The sequence below is a fragment of the Oncorhynchus nerka genome, linkage group LG8, assembly GCF_034236695.1.
Source record: "Oncorhynchus nerka isolate Pitt River linkage group LG8, Oner_Uvic_2.0, whole genome shotgun sequence".
In the NCBI taxonomy this organism is placed as follows: Eukaryota; Metazoa; Chordata; class Actinopteri; order Salmoniformes; family Salmonidae; genus Oncorhynchus; species Oncorhynchus nerka.
The window spans coordinates 50,619,630-50,633,647 of record NC_088403.1 but is presented as its reverse complement, the minus strand read 5'-3'; the positions used below and the strand labels follow the sequence as shown (position 1 = coordinate 50,633,647).

Below are 14,018 nucleotides of genomic sequence, written 5' to 3'. Positions count from 1 at the left end.
TCGTCGTGTATCTCTGTTGGACCTAGGCCTTCGTGAAAGGGTTCGATTGGGCCTTCTCCTTCGGATGGGCCTTCTCCTTCATTCTCAGGTGTAAGGCTCTGATTCTCCACAAGAAGTCAAAATGTCCTTCTTAGTTGTCTGTGTTTACTTTCACTCGTTCTGGAAGAGCGGTCTTCTGAGGACAGCTAATCAGCTGTGTCAATGATCCCCAGAGCGGTGATGAGAGCAGTGTTGGTGACCATGATTTGAAGAGAATAACCAGATGGTCCTACTTAAATTCACTTTCTTATATACAGTACTTAGAACAGCTACTCAACCGTAGCATTGATTGTTAGAGCCTCTTTGTCTTCTTCAACCTTGTGTTAATTTTCAGGGTCGTGACCAATCTAGACCCAGCTGCAGTGGTCTAGTCTGGTATGTTAATTCTTAACTCAATCTTTTATACCCTCTGCTATAAAGGAGCGTTTCCGTCATACTGACACGCTGTCTGAGCTCCCTCGGGCGTGGCTAGTTACGAGGCAAGGTATCATCACTACTATGATCTTGTTAGATATTGTCTTCATCCTTGATATTTTCCCCATTCGGATTATGAAATATATTGTCCCAGTGTTCATTGATGGATGTTGAAGTTTTGGGGCAGCAAAGCCTTCCGTAAAAAAGGGATAGTTACTTCTCAATACTGAGGAGGAAGGGGTGAGAATCACCTCCTGCCTAATTTACGACCGAGTGTTAATGTGTCAAAACTGGCCCACCCCCCATTTCCCTCTTTTGTGGGTAAGAGGGTTTGGTAGTTGTCAGCTAATTACCAAGCTGATGTGAGGCCTTTGATCATGAGAGTCATGACAATGTAAATAAGAATGTGTTTTCAGTCAACTTACCTGGTAAAATAAGGGTTAAAAAACAATGAATAAATAACTGCTGCCAAGGTAACAGAGTTACTTTGCAGAAAATGAATGAGATCAAAAAGTTGGAAATCCATATCTCAGGCCACTTGAATTCTATCCCCACCCTGAAGGAACACAGCCCCCATGGATACGCCATATCAAGTAAATTTGCTGTACATCTAATCGTATCTATCAAGTTTGTTGCTAGAAATCAAGTTACCACTTTAGGCACATCATACACTCATTGGGATTTTGCCACAACCATAGCTCAGTAGAAAATGTCAATCAGCATCTGGATGTGACTGGGCCATGTACCCTCTGCCCCCACCATCTTCCTCTCCCATCTGACCCCTACCCCTATTAGGTTCCTCCGCTCGCTGGCACGCTCTCTGCCCCTGTACATGACCCTTGCCTGGATCTACTCGGTGGCAATGATCGTGAAGGGCATCGTTATGGAGAAGGAGGCGCGTCTGAAGGAGACAGTGAGGATGATGGGGCTGAGGAGCTCCACCTACTGGCTGAGCTGGGCCGTGTCCAGCATGCTGCCGCTGGCTGTCAGTGCTCTCCTCCTCACCCTCATCCTCAAGGTGATTCACCACTAATTCCAGACATTCACCAGTTCTTGGAGGGCTGTGGTCATCAACTGTGGGCTTAGGCTGTCAATGACTTGACGAGAGGAAAGTGATACTTGTATTGTAATAAGCATGTAATTAGCCTGTAATAAACTATAATTAGAAGTAATACCAAACAGCAGACCTGGGCCTAGTGTTGTAACATTTTAGATACATTTGGATGAGTCTATCAGCTTGCATACCACTGCTTGTAATAAAAAAAGTGGTGTTACTCCTAATGACAGTATTCAGTGGGTTTGGGTTTGTTCAATCAAAATGGTAGTGAGGAGGAGAGTTTAATCAAAGACTTGAGTTGCCCTGGAGCACAAACCTCCAAGACTGGGAAATTATTTCCTTGTAATGCTGATAAGCAGAGTTACGCAACTATAGGGGTTATATTACAAATAACCATAGACTAACAAATAAAGGCTCACTCCTACAGAAAAACAACAAAATGGCAACTCCACCAATTGGATTGCTGTTGAGATCGGGCAGGGGTGTAAGCACTTGCATAGACAGATTTATGGATGCAAGGACTGACCATCCTTTTGTCGTGTCTTTGGCTATGCCGGATAATGCTAATCATGTAAATGTAATTAACTAGAGAGTCGGGGCACCACAAAATAATATTTATAGAGCTGTTATCTTCCGTTTAAACTCTTAAAGACCTAGTAATATTTTACATCAATAGCAGTCAATATTAATCATCAGCTTAATTCAGTCTCATCTGAAAGTTGTAAATTCTTGGTTATCTTCACGAACCCTGGCTAACAAGTTGAATCAGCAATACAAAATTGGGTTTAATTATTTATTTACTAAATACCTAACTAATCACACAGAATTACATGTACAAATAATGAATTATACCTTGATTACAAATGACAAATTGAAGGAAAACATCCCTAGCGGGCGGAACAGATATGACAGCTGGTTACACAAAAGAAAAGGGCTGGGTTTGAGTGAAAGAGTGGGAAGACTGAGGGACAAAGGTAGAAGCTGTGCTATCGTAAATACAGTATCTTATGCATTCTAAATTACCGCCCATTTGGAAAAGGAAAATGCAATAAATATTTACTCTGAGCTGCGTTTCGGTAGGTTGGTTTAGATGGAAGGCCGTGTTGCCAAACCGAGTCCTTTGTCCTTTGAAGAATGTCTCTGGTTGTCAATTGGATACGTTGTAGTAACATCATTGTGTGATAGACGGGATACTCTGTCTGTTCCTTCCTAACCCTCGTTTGCAGCTGCGGTTGACAACTCAATGGCTAGGTATCCCTTCTGTAGTGAATAAGAGTTCAAAGTTCATACTATTCGCAACCAAAGCTCACGCTGATGTTGGCTTCGTTCTGTAGTTATTATCTGAACCATTCTGACATCAGACCGTCGTCCTCACATCCTCGGAACAGGAGGTTATATTGTCGTCAAGGCTTTATATAGGAAGGGAGAGGAGGGCGTGTTTGAAAAGTTTTATAACCCATGTCCCTTTACAGGGGCGGGCCACTGATTGAGCAGAGCCCTAACCTTATGAAAACCCAAATCTCTCATTTGGAAGCTAAAATTACATTTAATCTCCTCACCAATAATTTTATATTCAAACATTTAAATTGAACAACAATTCCATGTGAATCCGATAACTCTGATGTGTAGACTTTCCACTGTAGAGATTATTTAATCTTATCATTGATGAGAATGTCTCAGATGACAACCGAACTGACATTATATTCATTAAGTACCACCGTATATGTTCAATTGGTCGGGTTACCCGAATATAGTTAATTTCCCCCCCACCTTCTGATGTTCCCAGAATATCTATGTTAACCAAGGGGTTTGCAAATGTAACATCAGTAGGGTAGAGAGAGGAGAAAGGGGGGAAGAGGTATTTATGACTGTCATAAACCTACCCCCAGGCCAACGTCATGACACTTTACATCAACATGATGATAAATCATATTTTGAAGCTGTGTTAGAAGTACAATAAGTGATACATTTTTAGGAGTAGTCTTGATAAGACGCTATCAACACCTGGTGAGTAACTCTGCCTACAGCTTGTCAAATCATTAACAATGAGTCATTTTAATCAAAAGCTTTATTTCTGTGCCGCTTTGTGCTGTCTTCACAAATAATAAGTTAATCACCACAATCAGTCGCAATCAATCTGCTTTTGTCTGTGAAGCTTGTTCATTGTAAGATAGCCTTCTCTTGCCCGAGCTGCTAGACGCAACAAATGGTTATGCCTCAAACATCCATCGGCAATCAATACTCCCAAAGTGCTAACTTGGGTAGTTTAGCGGCTACCACTGGAATACTTAAAGAAATACATCCTTCCTTTCTTCCTTCCTTGAAGTAATCAAATATGTCAAATGTTTGTATTAGTGAAAGTAAATCCATGATAATGTAGGATTATTTTATAGGATGTATTATTGTTTTCTAAATCATGGTTGTGTAGTTCTAAAAATATGGTGAATCAGTTGTTTGGAATTGTAATGGTAATTGATTATCTACCTAACAACTACTTTGCTTTATGCTGATTGGTCAGATGTTTGTTAATTGTTGGAACAGGAAGTAGTTTAGTTTACGTATGGCTGTAAATATGGTAAGTTTGTCATTAAACCTGCAAAATAGTAATCTGTATATATCCATTGTTAATCCGTAGTCATCTATCCACTATGTAAAGAACCCTCAAACTACAATAGCCTTGCTTTCACCTATCACCCATCACTTGCAGATCTGTGATTAACTAATGAAAACGAGGAAGGATGATGTATTTCGAACAAGGTCACAGTGTTGTATCTTCCCCCTTCTTTCCCCTTTTATTATCACGTTCATCCCGACCCTTTCCCGGTGCAGTATGGGAAGGTGCTGCAGTACAGCGACCCCTCTGTGATCTTCGTTTTCATGCTGGTCTTCTGCATGGCCACCATCATGGAGTGTTTCTTTATCAGCGTGTTCTTCTCCAAGGCCAACCTGGCGGCGGCGTGCGGGGGCCTCATCTACTTCGTCCTCTACCTTCCGCACCTCCTCTGCTATGCCTGGAGGGACGTCTTGGGGTTCCAGGTCAAAATCGCTGTGGTGAGTGGACCTATGGAACTACTCTTGTGTACTGTTACTTCCACCACAAGTCCATAATGGACAGCAGAGACCCAGTGGGTGTTTATTAGGGTTTGGATTTGGAACTGTATTGAAGACTAAGTAAGTGATTTTGTAATGGTGTTGAAGAGAGAGGAAGGTTATACTTTGACCAAGAGAGTTGTGGGGTTCTACCTGTAAACATACAGTAAACACCAGGCACATGGTAGACGTAGTGTGCAGGCTTTTGTTTCGCCAAGCTTAAATAGCACACCTGATGCAATAAAACAACTGATGATTTGATTAATTATGTTGTGAAAAAACAAAAGCTTGCACACCCTGTGTGTCTCTAGAACCAATGTTACTAAAACACACACACACAAGCATGCACAGACACAGTACAGATGCTGGGAGAATTTCCAACCACTGTGCGATCCCCATGATCTGAACTATAGATCCTTGCCCTGACACGCAAGTATCTTTCGGATTGTATTCCTACTGGTATACAGCAATCTTTACATCATATCACAGATTCTCAATTGGATTGAGGTCTGGGCTTTGACTAGGCCATTCCAAGACATTTAACCTGTTGCGATGAGCAATCCCGTATCCGGGATCTTAAGTATAGCCTCAAGCTCATTAGCATAACGCAACATTAACTATTAATGAAAATCGCAAATGAAATGAAATAAATATATTGGCTCTCAAGCTTAGCCTTTTGTTAAGCAATGGCTTTTTTTCTGACCACTCTTCCGTAAAGCCCTCTGAATAATGCCCTCCTTTCCTGATCCGTGAGTTTTGGTGGGTGGCGCTCGCTCTCCATAATCTTTCCATTTTTTAATACTGGATTTAATGGTGCTCCGTGGGATGTTCAAAGTTCAAACCCAAACCTGATCTGTACTTCTCCACAACTTTGTCCCTGACCTGTTTGGAGAGCTCCTTGCTCTTCATGGTGCCGCTTGCTTGGTGGTGCCCCTTGCTTTATGGTGTTGCAGACTCTAGGGTCTTTCAGAACAGGTGTGTATATATACTGAGATCATGTGACAGATCATGTGACACTTAGATTGCACACAGGTGGACTTTAATTAATTATGTGACTTCTGAAGGTAATTGGTTGCACCAGATCTTATTTAGGGGCTTCATAGCAAAGGAGGTGAATACATATGCTCGCATCACTTTTCCGTTTAAATGTTTTTGAAACAAGTAATTTTTTTCATTTCACTTCACCAATTTAGACTATTTTGTGTATGTCCATTACATGAAATCCAAATAAAAATCTATTTAAATTACAGGTTGTAATTCAACAAAATAGGAAAAACACAGATGGGGTGAATACTCTTGCAAGGCGCTGTACGTGTTTTGGAAACTACATAATCTGCTATTTCTGATACTATATAGATCTCAAAACAGATCACCCTCTGGTGGCTCTGGAGGCGAATTTGCAAAAGTCACTTTTTGTCACTGAGTTTCGTATCCCTGCCTCTGTATATATTCCAGCCTCTGCTGTTCTTCATATACAATGTAACAATTGATAATATTCTCTCACTTCAGACTATTGTCAATTTAATATTGTCTTTAGACTAGCATAGCCTACTATCTCCTGGTCACTGAGTCTATCCTATCCTAGCCTACTATCTCCTGGTCGCCTAGGCTAGCCTACTATCAGTGAGAGGTTGCCAAGCCTATTGTCATTATTACTATTATATCAGCACATTATGTTCCAGTCTCATAGTCAATTAATTATAGGCCTCTAGTTTATTATGTGTAGGTATACATTTTTGCTGGCCATGCCATAAACATATTCCTGCTTACACCACTGGACTCAACCCATTCTACTTGGGACTTGGACTTTTGTGACTTGAGACTTGCTTGTGACTCAAATAATAGTGACTTCGTCCCACCTCTGCATATCACTCCCAATCTAGAGGGTGCTGTGTAATAATTTTAAGATTAAAATGTGTGAATTCTTTGAAAATTACTCATCCACCTGGTCAATTCATGTCAGCAATGGAAAACATTGAGGTGAGGGGAATGTGTTTTCTTTATTTAAATGTTTGAATTATGGGAGTGTACATGACAAATGTGGTTTGTTGAATAGAGGAAATGGGGAGCTACATCCCAAACCTATTTCTGATTTGTCAAGCCATGTTGTAAGTAAAATTGGGAGGCAATTATTATTGGCTGTTGGTTGGGGATGGTTATCACATGGAATGTGGGGTTGGTTGTCACTATCAACTCCATTATAACCACATTGATCAGAGCCAGAATACAATAAATCCCAAGCTCTTTGGTGCTGTTGTTGCTATAGAGACCTCCCTTCCCAGTAAACACAAACTTCTTTGGGAATATGTAGTGTGGAGACGTCGGTCCAAAGTCTAAACCGCATCATGTACTGTATATATCCAATGGGCAGTGGTATCTGTGCTATGTGGGTTTGTTGCCTCCCTCTCTCACACACATGTTTCTGTCCCACACCCACACGTGTACATATGAATGTGCAAACACATGCAGAAACACGCATAAAATGCTCAAGTTTAGACATTGTTCGACCAAAGAAACGCTATTTCTAAGACTGTGTGCTATATTGCTTAATGCCCTGTTACAAAAGGAATAAGCTGCCAGCAAACATTGTGACAACAAACCCCATACTGTGTGACACAACCAACCCTGTGATGGAGCTGGTTGTCACAGGAGCACAGAGTGGAAGAAGATATGACGATAAAAAGGGTCCCTATTTCAACCCAAGACCTTGGTCTTTCTATTAACGTTGAAAGGAGTCTTGTGAGATATACTGGTGCTGAGAAATAACAATAACACACAAGAGTAAAACATGTAACAACCAACTCCGGTCTCCCCTACTTCTGGCAGAGAGCAGTCAGAAAATGAAAAGTAATATCACCGTGTGAACTAAACCTTAAAAGCTCAATAACTGCACCATATAGGAAATGAAACAACATGACTCAATGTTATTATTATTGTTGTCAGAGGAAATCTCCAACTTTCAGATCACAGAAAAAAGTATTGCAAATTGATTTTGTATACAGTAAGGGCTAAGGGCAATGGGGTACACCCCAAAACACGCAAACTTAATGGGGAAAGTTGGGAGAGATCAATAAATAATTGGATCAAATGGCAAATACAATAACAACAGGGGGTTATTGAAGTTAACAATATAGTTCTGGTGATACATTGGCAGAGTTAAAAGGTTGAGAGAAGAATGGTTACAAGGCACATAGGAATATCATTAATAGAGCACCACAGTGGTGTCATATACCCATAAAACCTAGCGGTCAAACAGGGAAAAAGTTCCAATCGTTTTTCCTCCATTCATTTTCCAATAGGGGATTTTAGAAACACTTAAAATAAGGGCTGTTTCGTGTAAGCTTACCCTGGCGTGACGTTTTGATAACCATGTAAATCTGTCATAAAAAGTGACCTTTATCAATATATTTGGCTCAATTTACTCTCAGATTCAAAAAGGTTTATTGGAATCAAAGTAGACATCATGCAAGACTACAAATCCCTGCAAGCTCCTGCACGTCATCTCTAGCTGACACCTTTGCTAACAGGTATTGTGTCAATTTAAAAAAAACTTGCACAAGACAGTTCACAGAATTGTCTATTTAAAGAAATTTTGCCAATTTATTAATTACTACATTTATCTAATATTAGATAGTTAATCCAGAGATTATTACCTTTCCCTAAATTCAGCAATCTCGTCAATATCATCATGGCATAATTAGCATTTCATTTTGGCGGGGTAAATACAGGTGAATATATTGCTAAAAGTCACCTTGTCCTAGAGAGATTTACACGGTTATCAAAACGTCAAGCCAGGGTAAGCATACACAAAACGCAGCCCTCATTTGAAGTGTTTCTCAAATCCCCTATGGGTAAATTTTAAAAACGATTGGAACCATTTCCCTGTTTGCCAGCTAGATTTGATGGGTATTACAGTGCCTTGTAAAAGTATTCAGTGAAATAAAAAACAGAAAAGTGGTGCGTGCATATGTATTCACCCCCTTTGCTATGAAGCCCCTAAATACGATTTGGTGGAACCAATTACCTTCAGAAGACAATAAGTAGTTATATAAAGTCCACCTGTGTGCATTCTAAGTGCCTGTGTGCAATCTAAGCAAGGGACACCACCAAGCAAGCGGTACCATGAAGACCAAGGAGAGCTCCAAACAGGTCAAGGACAAAGTTGTGGAGAAGTACAGATCAGGGTCGGGTTATAAAAAAATATCAGAAACTTTGAACATCCCACAGAGCACCATTAAATCGATTATTAAAAAATGGAAAGAATATGGCCCCACAACAAACCTGCCAAGAGAGGGTCCGCCCACCAAAACTTACGAACCAGGCAAGGAGGGCATTAATCAGAGAGGCAACAAAGAGACCAAAGATAACACTGAAGGAGCTGAAAAGCTCCACAGCGGAGATTGGAGTATCTGTCCATAGGACCACTTTAAGTCGTACACTCCACAGAGCTGGGCTTTACGGAAGAGTGGCCAGATAAAAAGCCATTGCTTAAAGGAAAAAATAAGCAAACACGTGTTCGCCAAAAGGCATGTGGGAGACTCCCCAAACATATGGAAGAAGGTACTCTGGTCAGATGAGACTAAAATGTAGCTTTTTGGCCATCAAGGAAAACACTATGTCTGGCGCAAACCCAACACCTCTCATCACCCCGAGAACAGCTTCCTCACAGTGAAGCATAGTGGTGACAGCATCATGCTGTGGGGATGTTTTTCATCAGCAGAAACTGGGAAACTGGTCAGAATTTAAGTGTGGATGGGTTTGTGCCAGACATAGTGTTTTCCTTGATGGCCAAAAAGTTCAATTTTAGTCTGAATGATGGATGGCGCTAAATACAGGGAAATTCTCGAGGGAAACCTGTTTCAGTCTTCCAGAGTTTTGAGACAGGGACAGAGGTTCGCCTTCCAGCAGGACAATGAGCCTAAGCATACTGCTAAAGCAACACTTCAGTGGTTTAAGGGGAAACATTTAACCTCTTGAGACTCTAGGGGAAGTATTTCCTTTTTTGATGAAAAAACTTTCCCGTTTTAAACAAGATATTTTGTCACGAAAAGATGCTCGACTATGCATATAATTGACAGCTTTGGAAGGAAAACACTCTGACATTTCCAAAACTGCAAAGATATTATCTGTGAGTGCCACAGAACTGATGCTACAGGCGAAACCAAGATGCAACTTCAAACAGGAAGTGAGCCAGATTTTTGAGGCGCTGTGTTCCAATGTCTCCTTATATGGCTGTGAATGCGCAAGGAACGAGCCTACACTTTCTGTCGTTTCCCCAAGGTGTCTGCATTGTGACGTATTTGTAGGCATATCATTGGAAGATTGACCATAAGAGACTACATTTACCAGGTGTCCGCCTGGTGTCCTCCGTCGAAATTGGTGCGTAATCTCCAGCTGCAAGTATTCTTCCATGTGATTCAGAGGAGAAACCAAACTTCCACGAATGATATATCATCGAATAGATATGTGAAAAACACCTTGAGGATTGATTCTAAACAACGTTTGCCATGTTTCTGTCGATATTATGGAGTTAATTTGGAAAGAAGTTCGGCGTTTTGATGACTGAATTTCCGGGGGTTTTTCTCAGCCAAACGTGATGAACAAAACGGAGCGATTTCTCCTACACAAATAATATTTTTGGAAAAACTGAACATTTGCTATCTAACTGAGAGTCTCCTCATTGAAAACAAAGGTAAATGATTTTATTTGAATGCTTTTCTTGTTTTTGTGAAAATGTTGCCTGCTGAATGCTAGGCTTAATGCTATGCTAGCTATCAATACTCTTACATAAATGCTTGTTTTGCTATGGTTGAAAAGCATATTTTGAAAATCTGAGATGACAGTGTTGTTAACAAAAGGCTAAGCTTGAGAGCCAATATATTTATTTCATTTCATTTGCGATTTTCATGAATAGTTAACGTTGCATTATGCTAATGAGCTTGAGGCTATAATTACACTCCCGGATACGGGTTTTTTTCATAGCCAAATGTGATGAACAAAACGGAGCGATTTCTCCCACACAAATAATATTTTTGGAAAAACTGAACATTTGCTATCGAACTCCTCATTGAAAACATCCAAAGTTCTTCAAAGGTAAATGATTTTATTTGAATGCTTTTCTTGTTTTTGTGAAAATGTTGCCTGCTGAATGCTAGGCTTAATGCTATGCTAGCTATCAATATTCTTACACAAGCATATTTTTGAAAATCTGAGATGACAGTGTTGTTAACTTCTTGCGTCGAGCTAACCCGGATCCGGGATCATGACTACAGCCTCAAGTCCATTACCATAACGCAACGTTAACTATTCATGAAAATCGCAAATGAAATGAAATCATTATGCTAACTCTCATGCTTAGCCTTTTGTTAACAACACTGTCATCTCAGATTTTCAAAAATATGCTTCTCAACTATAGCAAAACTAGCATTTAGCATTAGCATTTAGCGTTAGCATCACCAGGCAACATTTTCACAAAAACCAGAAATACATTCAAATAAATCATTTACCTTTGAAGAACTTCGGATGTTTTCAATGAGGAGACTCTCAGTTAGATAGCAAATGTTCAGTTTTCCTGAAAGATTATTTGTGCAGGAGAAATCGGTCCGTTTTCTGCGTCATGTTTGGCTACCAAAAAAAACAGAAAATTCAGTTATAAAATCACCGAACTTTTTCCAAAATAACTCCATAATATCGACTGAAACATGGCAAATGTTGTTTAGAATCAATCCTCAAGGTGTTTTTCTACATATCTCTTCAATGATGTATCGTTCCTGGAAGTGTGCTTCTCCCTCTGAATGGCATGGTAAAATGATTGCACCTGAGAATTGCGCACCAACTTAGACAAAGGACACCGGGCGGACCCCTGGTAAATGTAGTCTCTTATGGCCAATCTTCCAATGATATGCCTACAAATATGTCACAATGCTGCAGACATCTTGGACGAACGGCAGAGAGCATAAGCTGGTTCACGGCACATTCACAGCCATATAAGGAGACGATAGAAAAACAGAGCTTAGAAAATTCTGCTCATTTCCTGTTTGAGGTTTCATCTTGGTTTTGCCTGTAGCATGAGTTCCGTGTCACTCACAGATAATATCTTTGAAGTTTTGAAAACGTCAGAGTGTTTTCTTTCCAAAGCTGCCAATTATATGCATAGTCAAGCATCTTTTCGTGACAAAATATTGCGCTTAAAACGGGAACGTTTTTTTATCCAATAATGAAATAGTGCCCCCATAGCTTCAACAGGTTATTAAAGCTTAATTATGAACACAGTTTGACAAGTTTACTCGACATATAATATGTAATTTCGACGTTTTGGTGCGCATCCACTTGAATTTTGGCTACATTTCGACTGAAATGTGTCGTTTTTGAGAACCGAAAGACACAGTCTTGAAAACTAAACGCTGTTTTGGTAAGTATAATCCCTTCCAGGTCTTCTGATGGAAGAACAGCAAAGGTAAGGGAATATTTATGTGGTACATTTGGGTTTCTGTCGACTCCAAGATAGAGGAGCCATAATGCTACTTTTGGAGCGCCGACTCCTAGTATAGCCTAGTGAACGCAACCTGTAACGTTAAAAATAAATGTAACACAGCGATTGCATTTAGAAGAAGTGTATCTTCCTATACATATGTAAAACATGCATATTTAGTCAAAGTTTATGATGTGTATTCCTTGTTAGCTGACGTTATCTGCCGGAGCTATGTCATTTCTCCGGACATTTTAGTAGCATTTTTTGATTCATTGTAAACAGAGATTTATGGATATATATAGCATATTATTGAAAAAAAATAAATGAATGTACTGAACATGTTATATTACTGTCATCTGATGAAGATTTCAAAAGGTTAGTGAAATGATTTTTCTTTTAATCCTGCGTTTGTTGATTGCATATTTTTTCCTACTTGGCTATGCTAATGAGCTATGTCTGCGGTGGTGGTTTGACATAAATATGTGCTATGTTTTCTAAACATTTTAGAAATCTGACTTGCTGGGTAGATAAACAACTTGTTTATCTTTCATTTGAGCTATTTTACTTGTTAATGTGTGGAGGTTAAATATTTTTAGGAATATTTATTGCGTTCCATGCGCCGCATTCCAGCTGAGGGGGTGGGGGGGGGGGTTCCTAAATGGGAACGTGTATCCCCAACAGGTTTTAACCTCTTAACCTGTTGCTCCTACCCTCTACTTTTTTGAACATTTTGTTAAAAATCGCGCAACATTTCAGCGCCCTGCTACTCATGCCAGGAATATAGTACGTTCATATGGTTAGAATGTGTGGATAGGAAACCCTCGGACGTTTTTAAAACTGGTTAAATCACGACTGTGGCTATTACATAACGTGCGTTACATCGGAATGCGCAGGAAAACCTGATCACAGAAAATGGAAATAAATATCCTTGCGCCACTTCAAACAATTGTTAACAGTGAGCCGAATTAGATAAGACCGAGCATTCAACTCCCACAGCATCCCCATGTTGTCTAGTCTTGTGAATTGAATCCTCTTTGATTCTTGGTTGAACCGAAGAGGGGCACGACTTACCTCCGGTCTCCGCCCAGATCATTCCGGAAGAGCTCTCTCCTGAAATTTTTTCCAAGACGACAGCTAATGATATTTACATCGCCTACGGATGATTTTTATCGCTTATTAACGTTTACTAATACCTTAGCATTACAAACGTATTTGAAGTGTTTTGTGAAAGTTTATCGTCTACTTTTTGAAAAAAAATGACGTTACGTTGTGAAATCGCTGTTTTTTTCGTTTATCACACAGTCTACATATAACGATATCTTGGCTTTATATGGCCCGATTCAATCGAAATAAAGACCCAATAGTGTTTATGGGACATCTAGGAGTGCCAACAAAGAAGATGGTGAAAGGTAATGACTGTTTTCTATTTTATTGTGCGGTTTGTGTAACGCCGAAATGCTAATTATTTTGTTTACGTCCCCTGCTGTGCTTTTCTGTTGTAGTGTATTGGTGCATGCTATCAGATAATAGCTTCTCATGCTGTCGCCGAAAAGCATTTAAAAAATCTGACTTGTTGCCTGGATTCACAACGAGTGTAGCTTTAATTTGATACCCTGCATGTGTATTTTAATGAACTTTTGAGTTTTAACTAATACTATTAGCATTTAGCGTAGCACATTTGCATTTCAGAGCTCTAGTTGGGACGCAAAGCGTCCCAACTAGAAAAAAGAGGTTGTTCGACCCTCTACTTTTTTAACATTCTGTTAAAAATCGCGCAACATTTCAGCGCCCTGCTACTCATGCCAGGAATATAGTATATGCATTTGCTTAGTCTGTGTGGATAGAAAACACTCAGACGTTTATAAAACTGGTTAAATCACTGCTGTGGCTTTACCAGAACGGCATTTACATCGAAAAGCACAGGAAAAACTGATCACTGAAAATGGG

General features: G+C 39.9%; 1 protein-coding gene across 1 annotated transcript in view; it reads left to right on the top strand.

The window, feature by feature from the left end:
• Positions 1 to 14,018, top strand: part of LOC115133544 (phospholipid-transporting ATPase ABCA1-like) — a 293,869-nt gene that overhangs the window by 89,273 nt on the left and 190,578 nt on the right. Inside the window, exons 15-16 of the mRNA XM_029666848.2 lie at positions 1,249 to 1,471; positions 4,340 to 4,561. Of these exons, the coding sequence (XP_029522708.1) occupies positions 1,249 to 1,471; positions 4,340 to 4,561 (445 nt within the window). The remainder of the gene's footprint in view (positions 1 to 1,248; positions 1,472 to 4,339; positions 4,562 to 14,018) is intronic.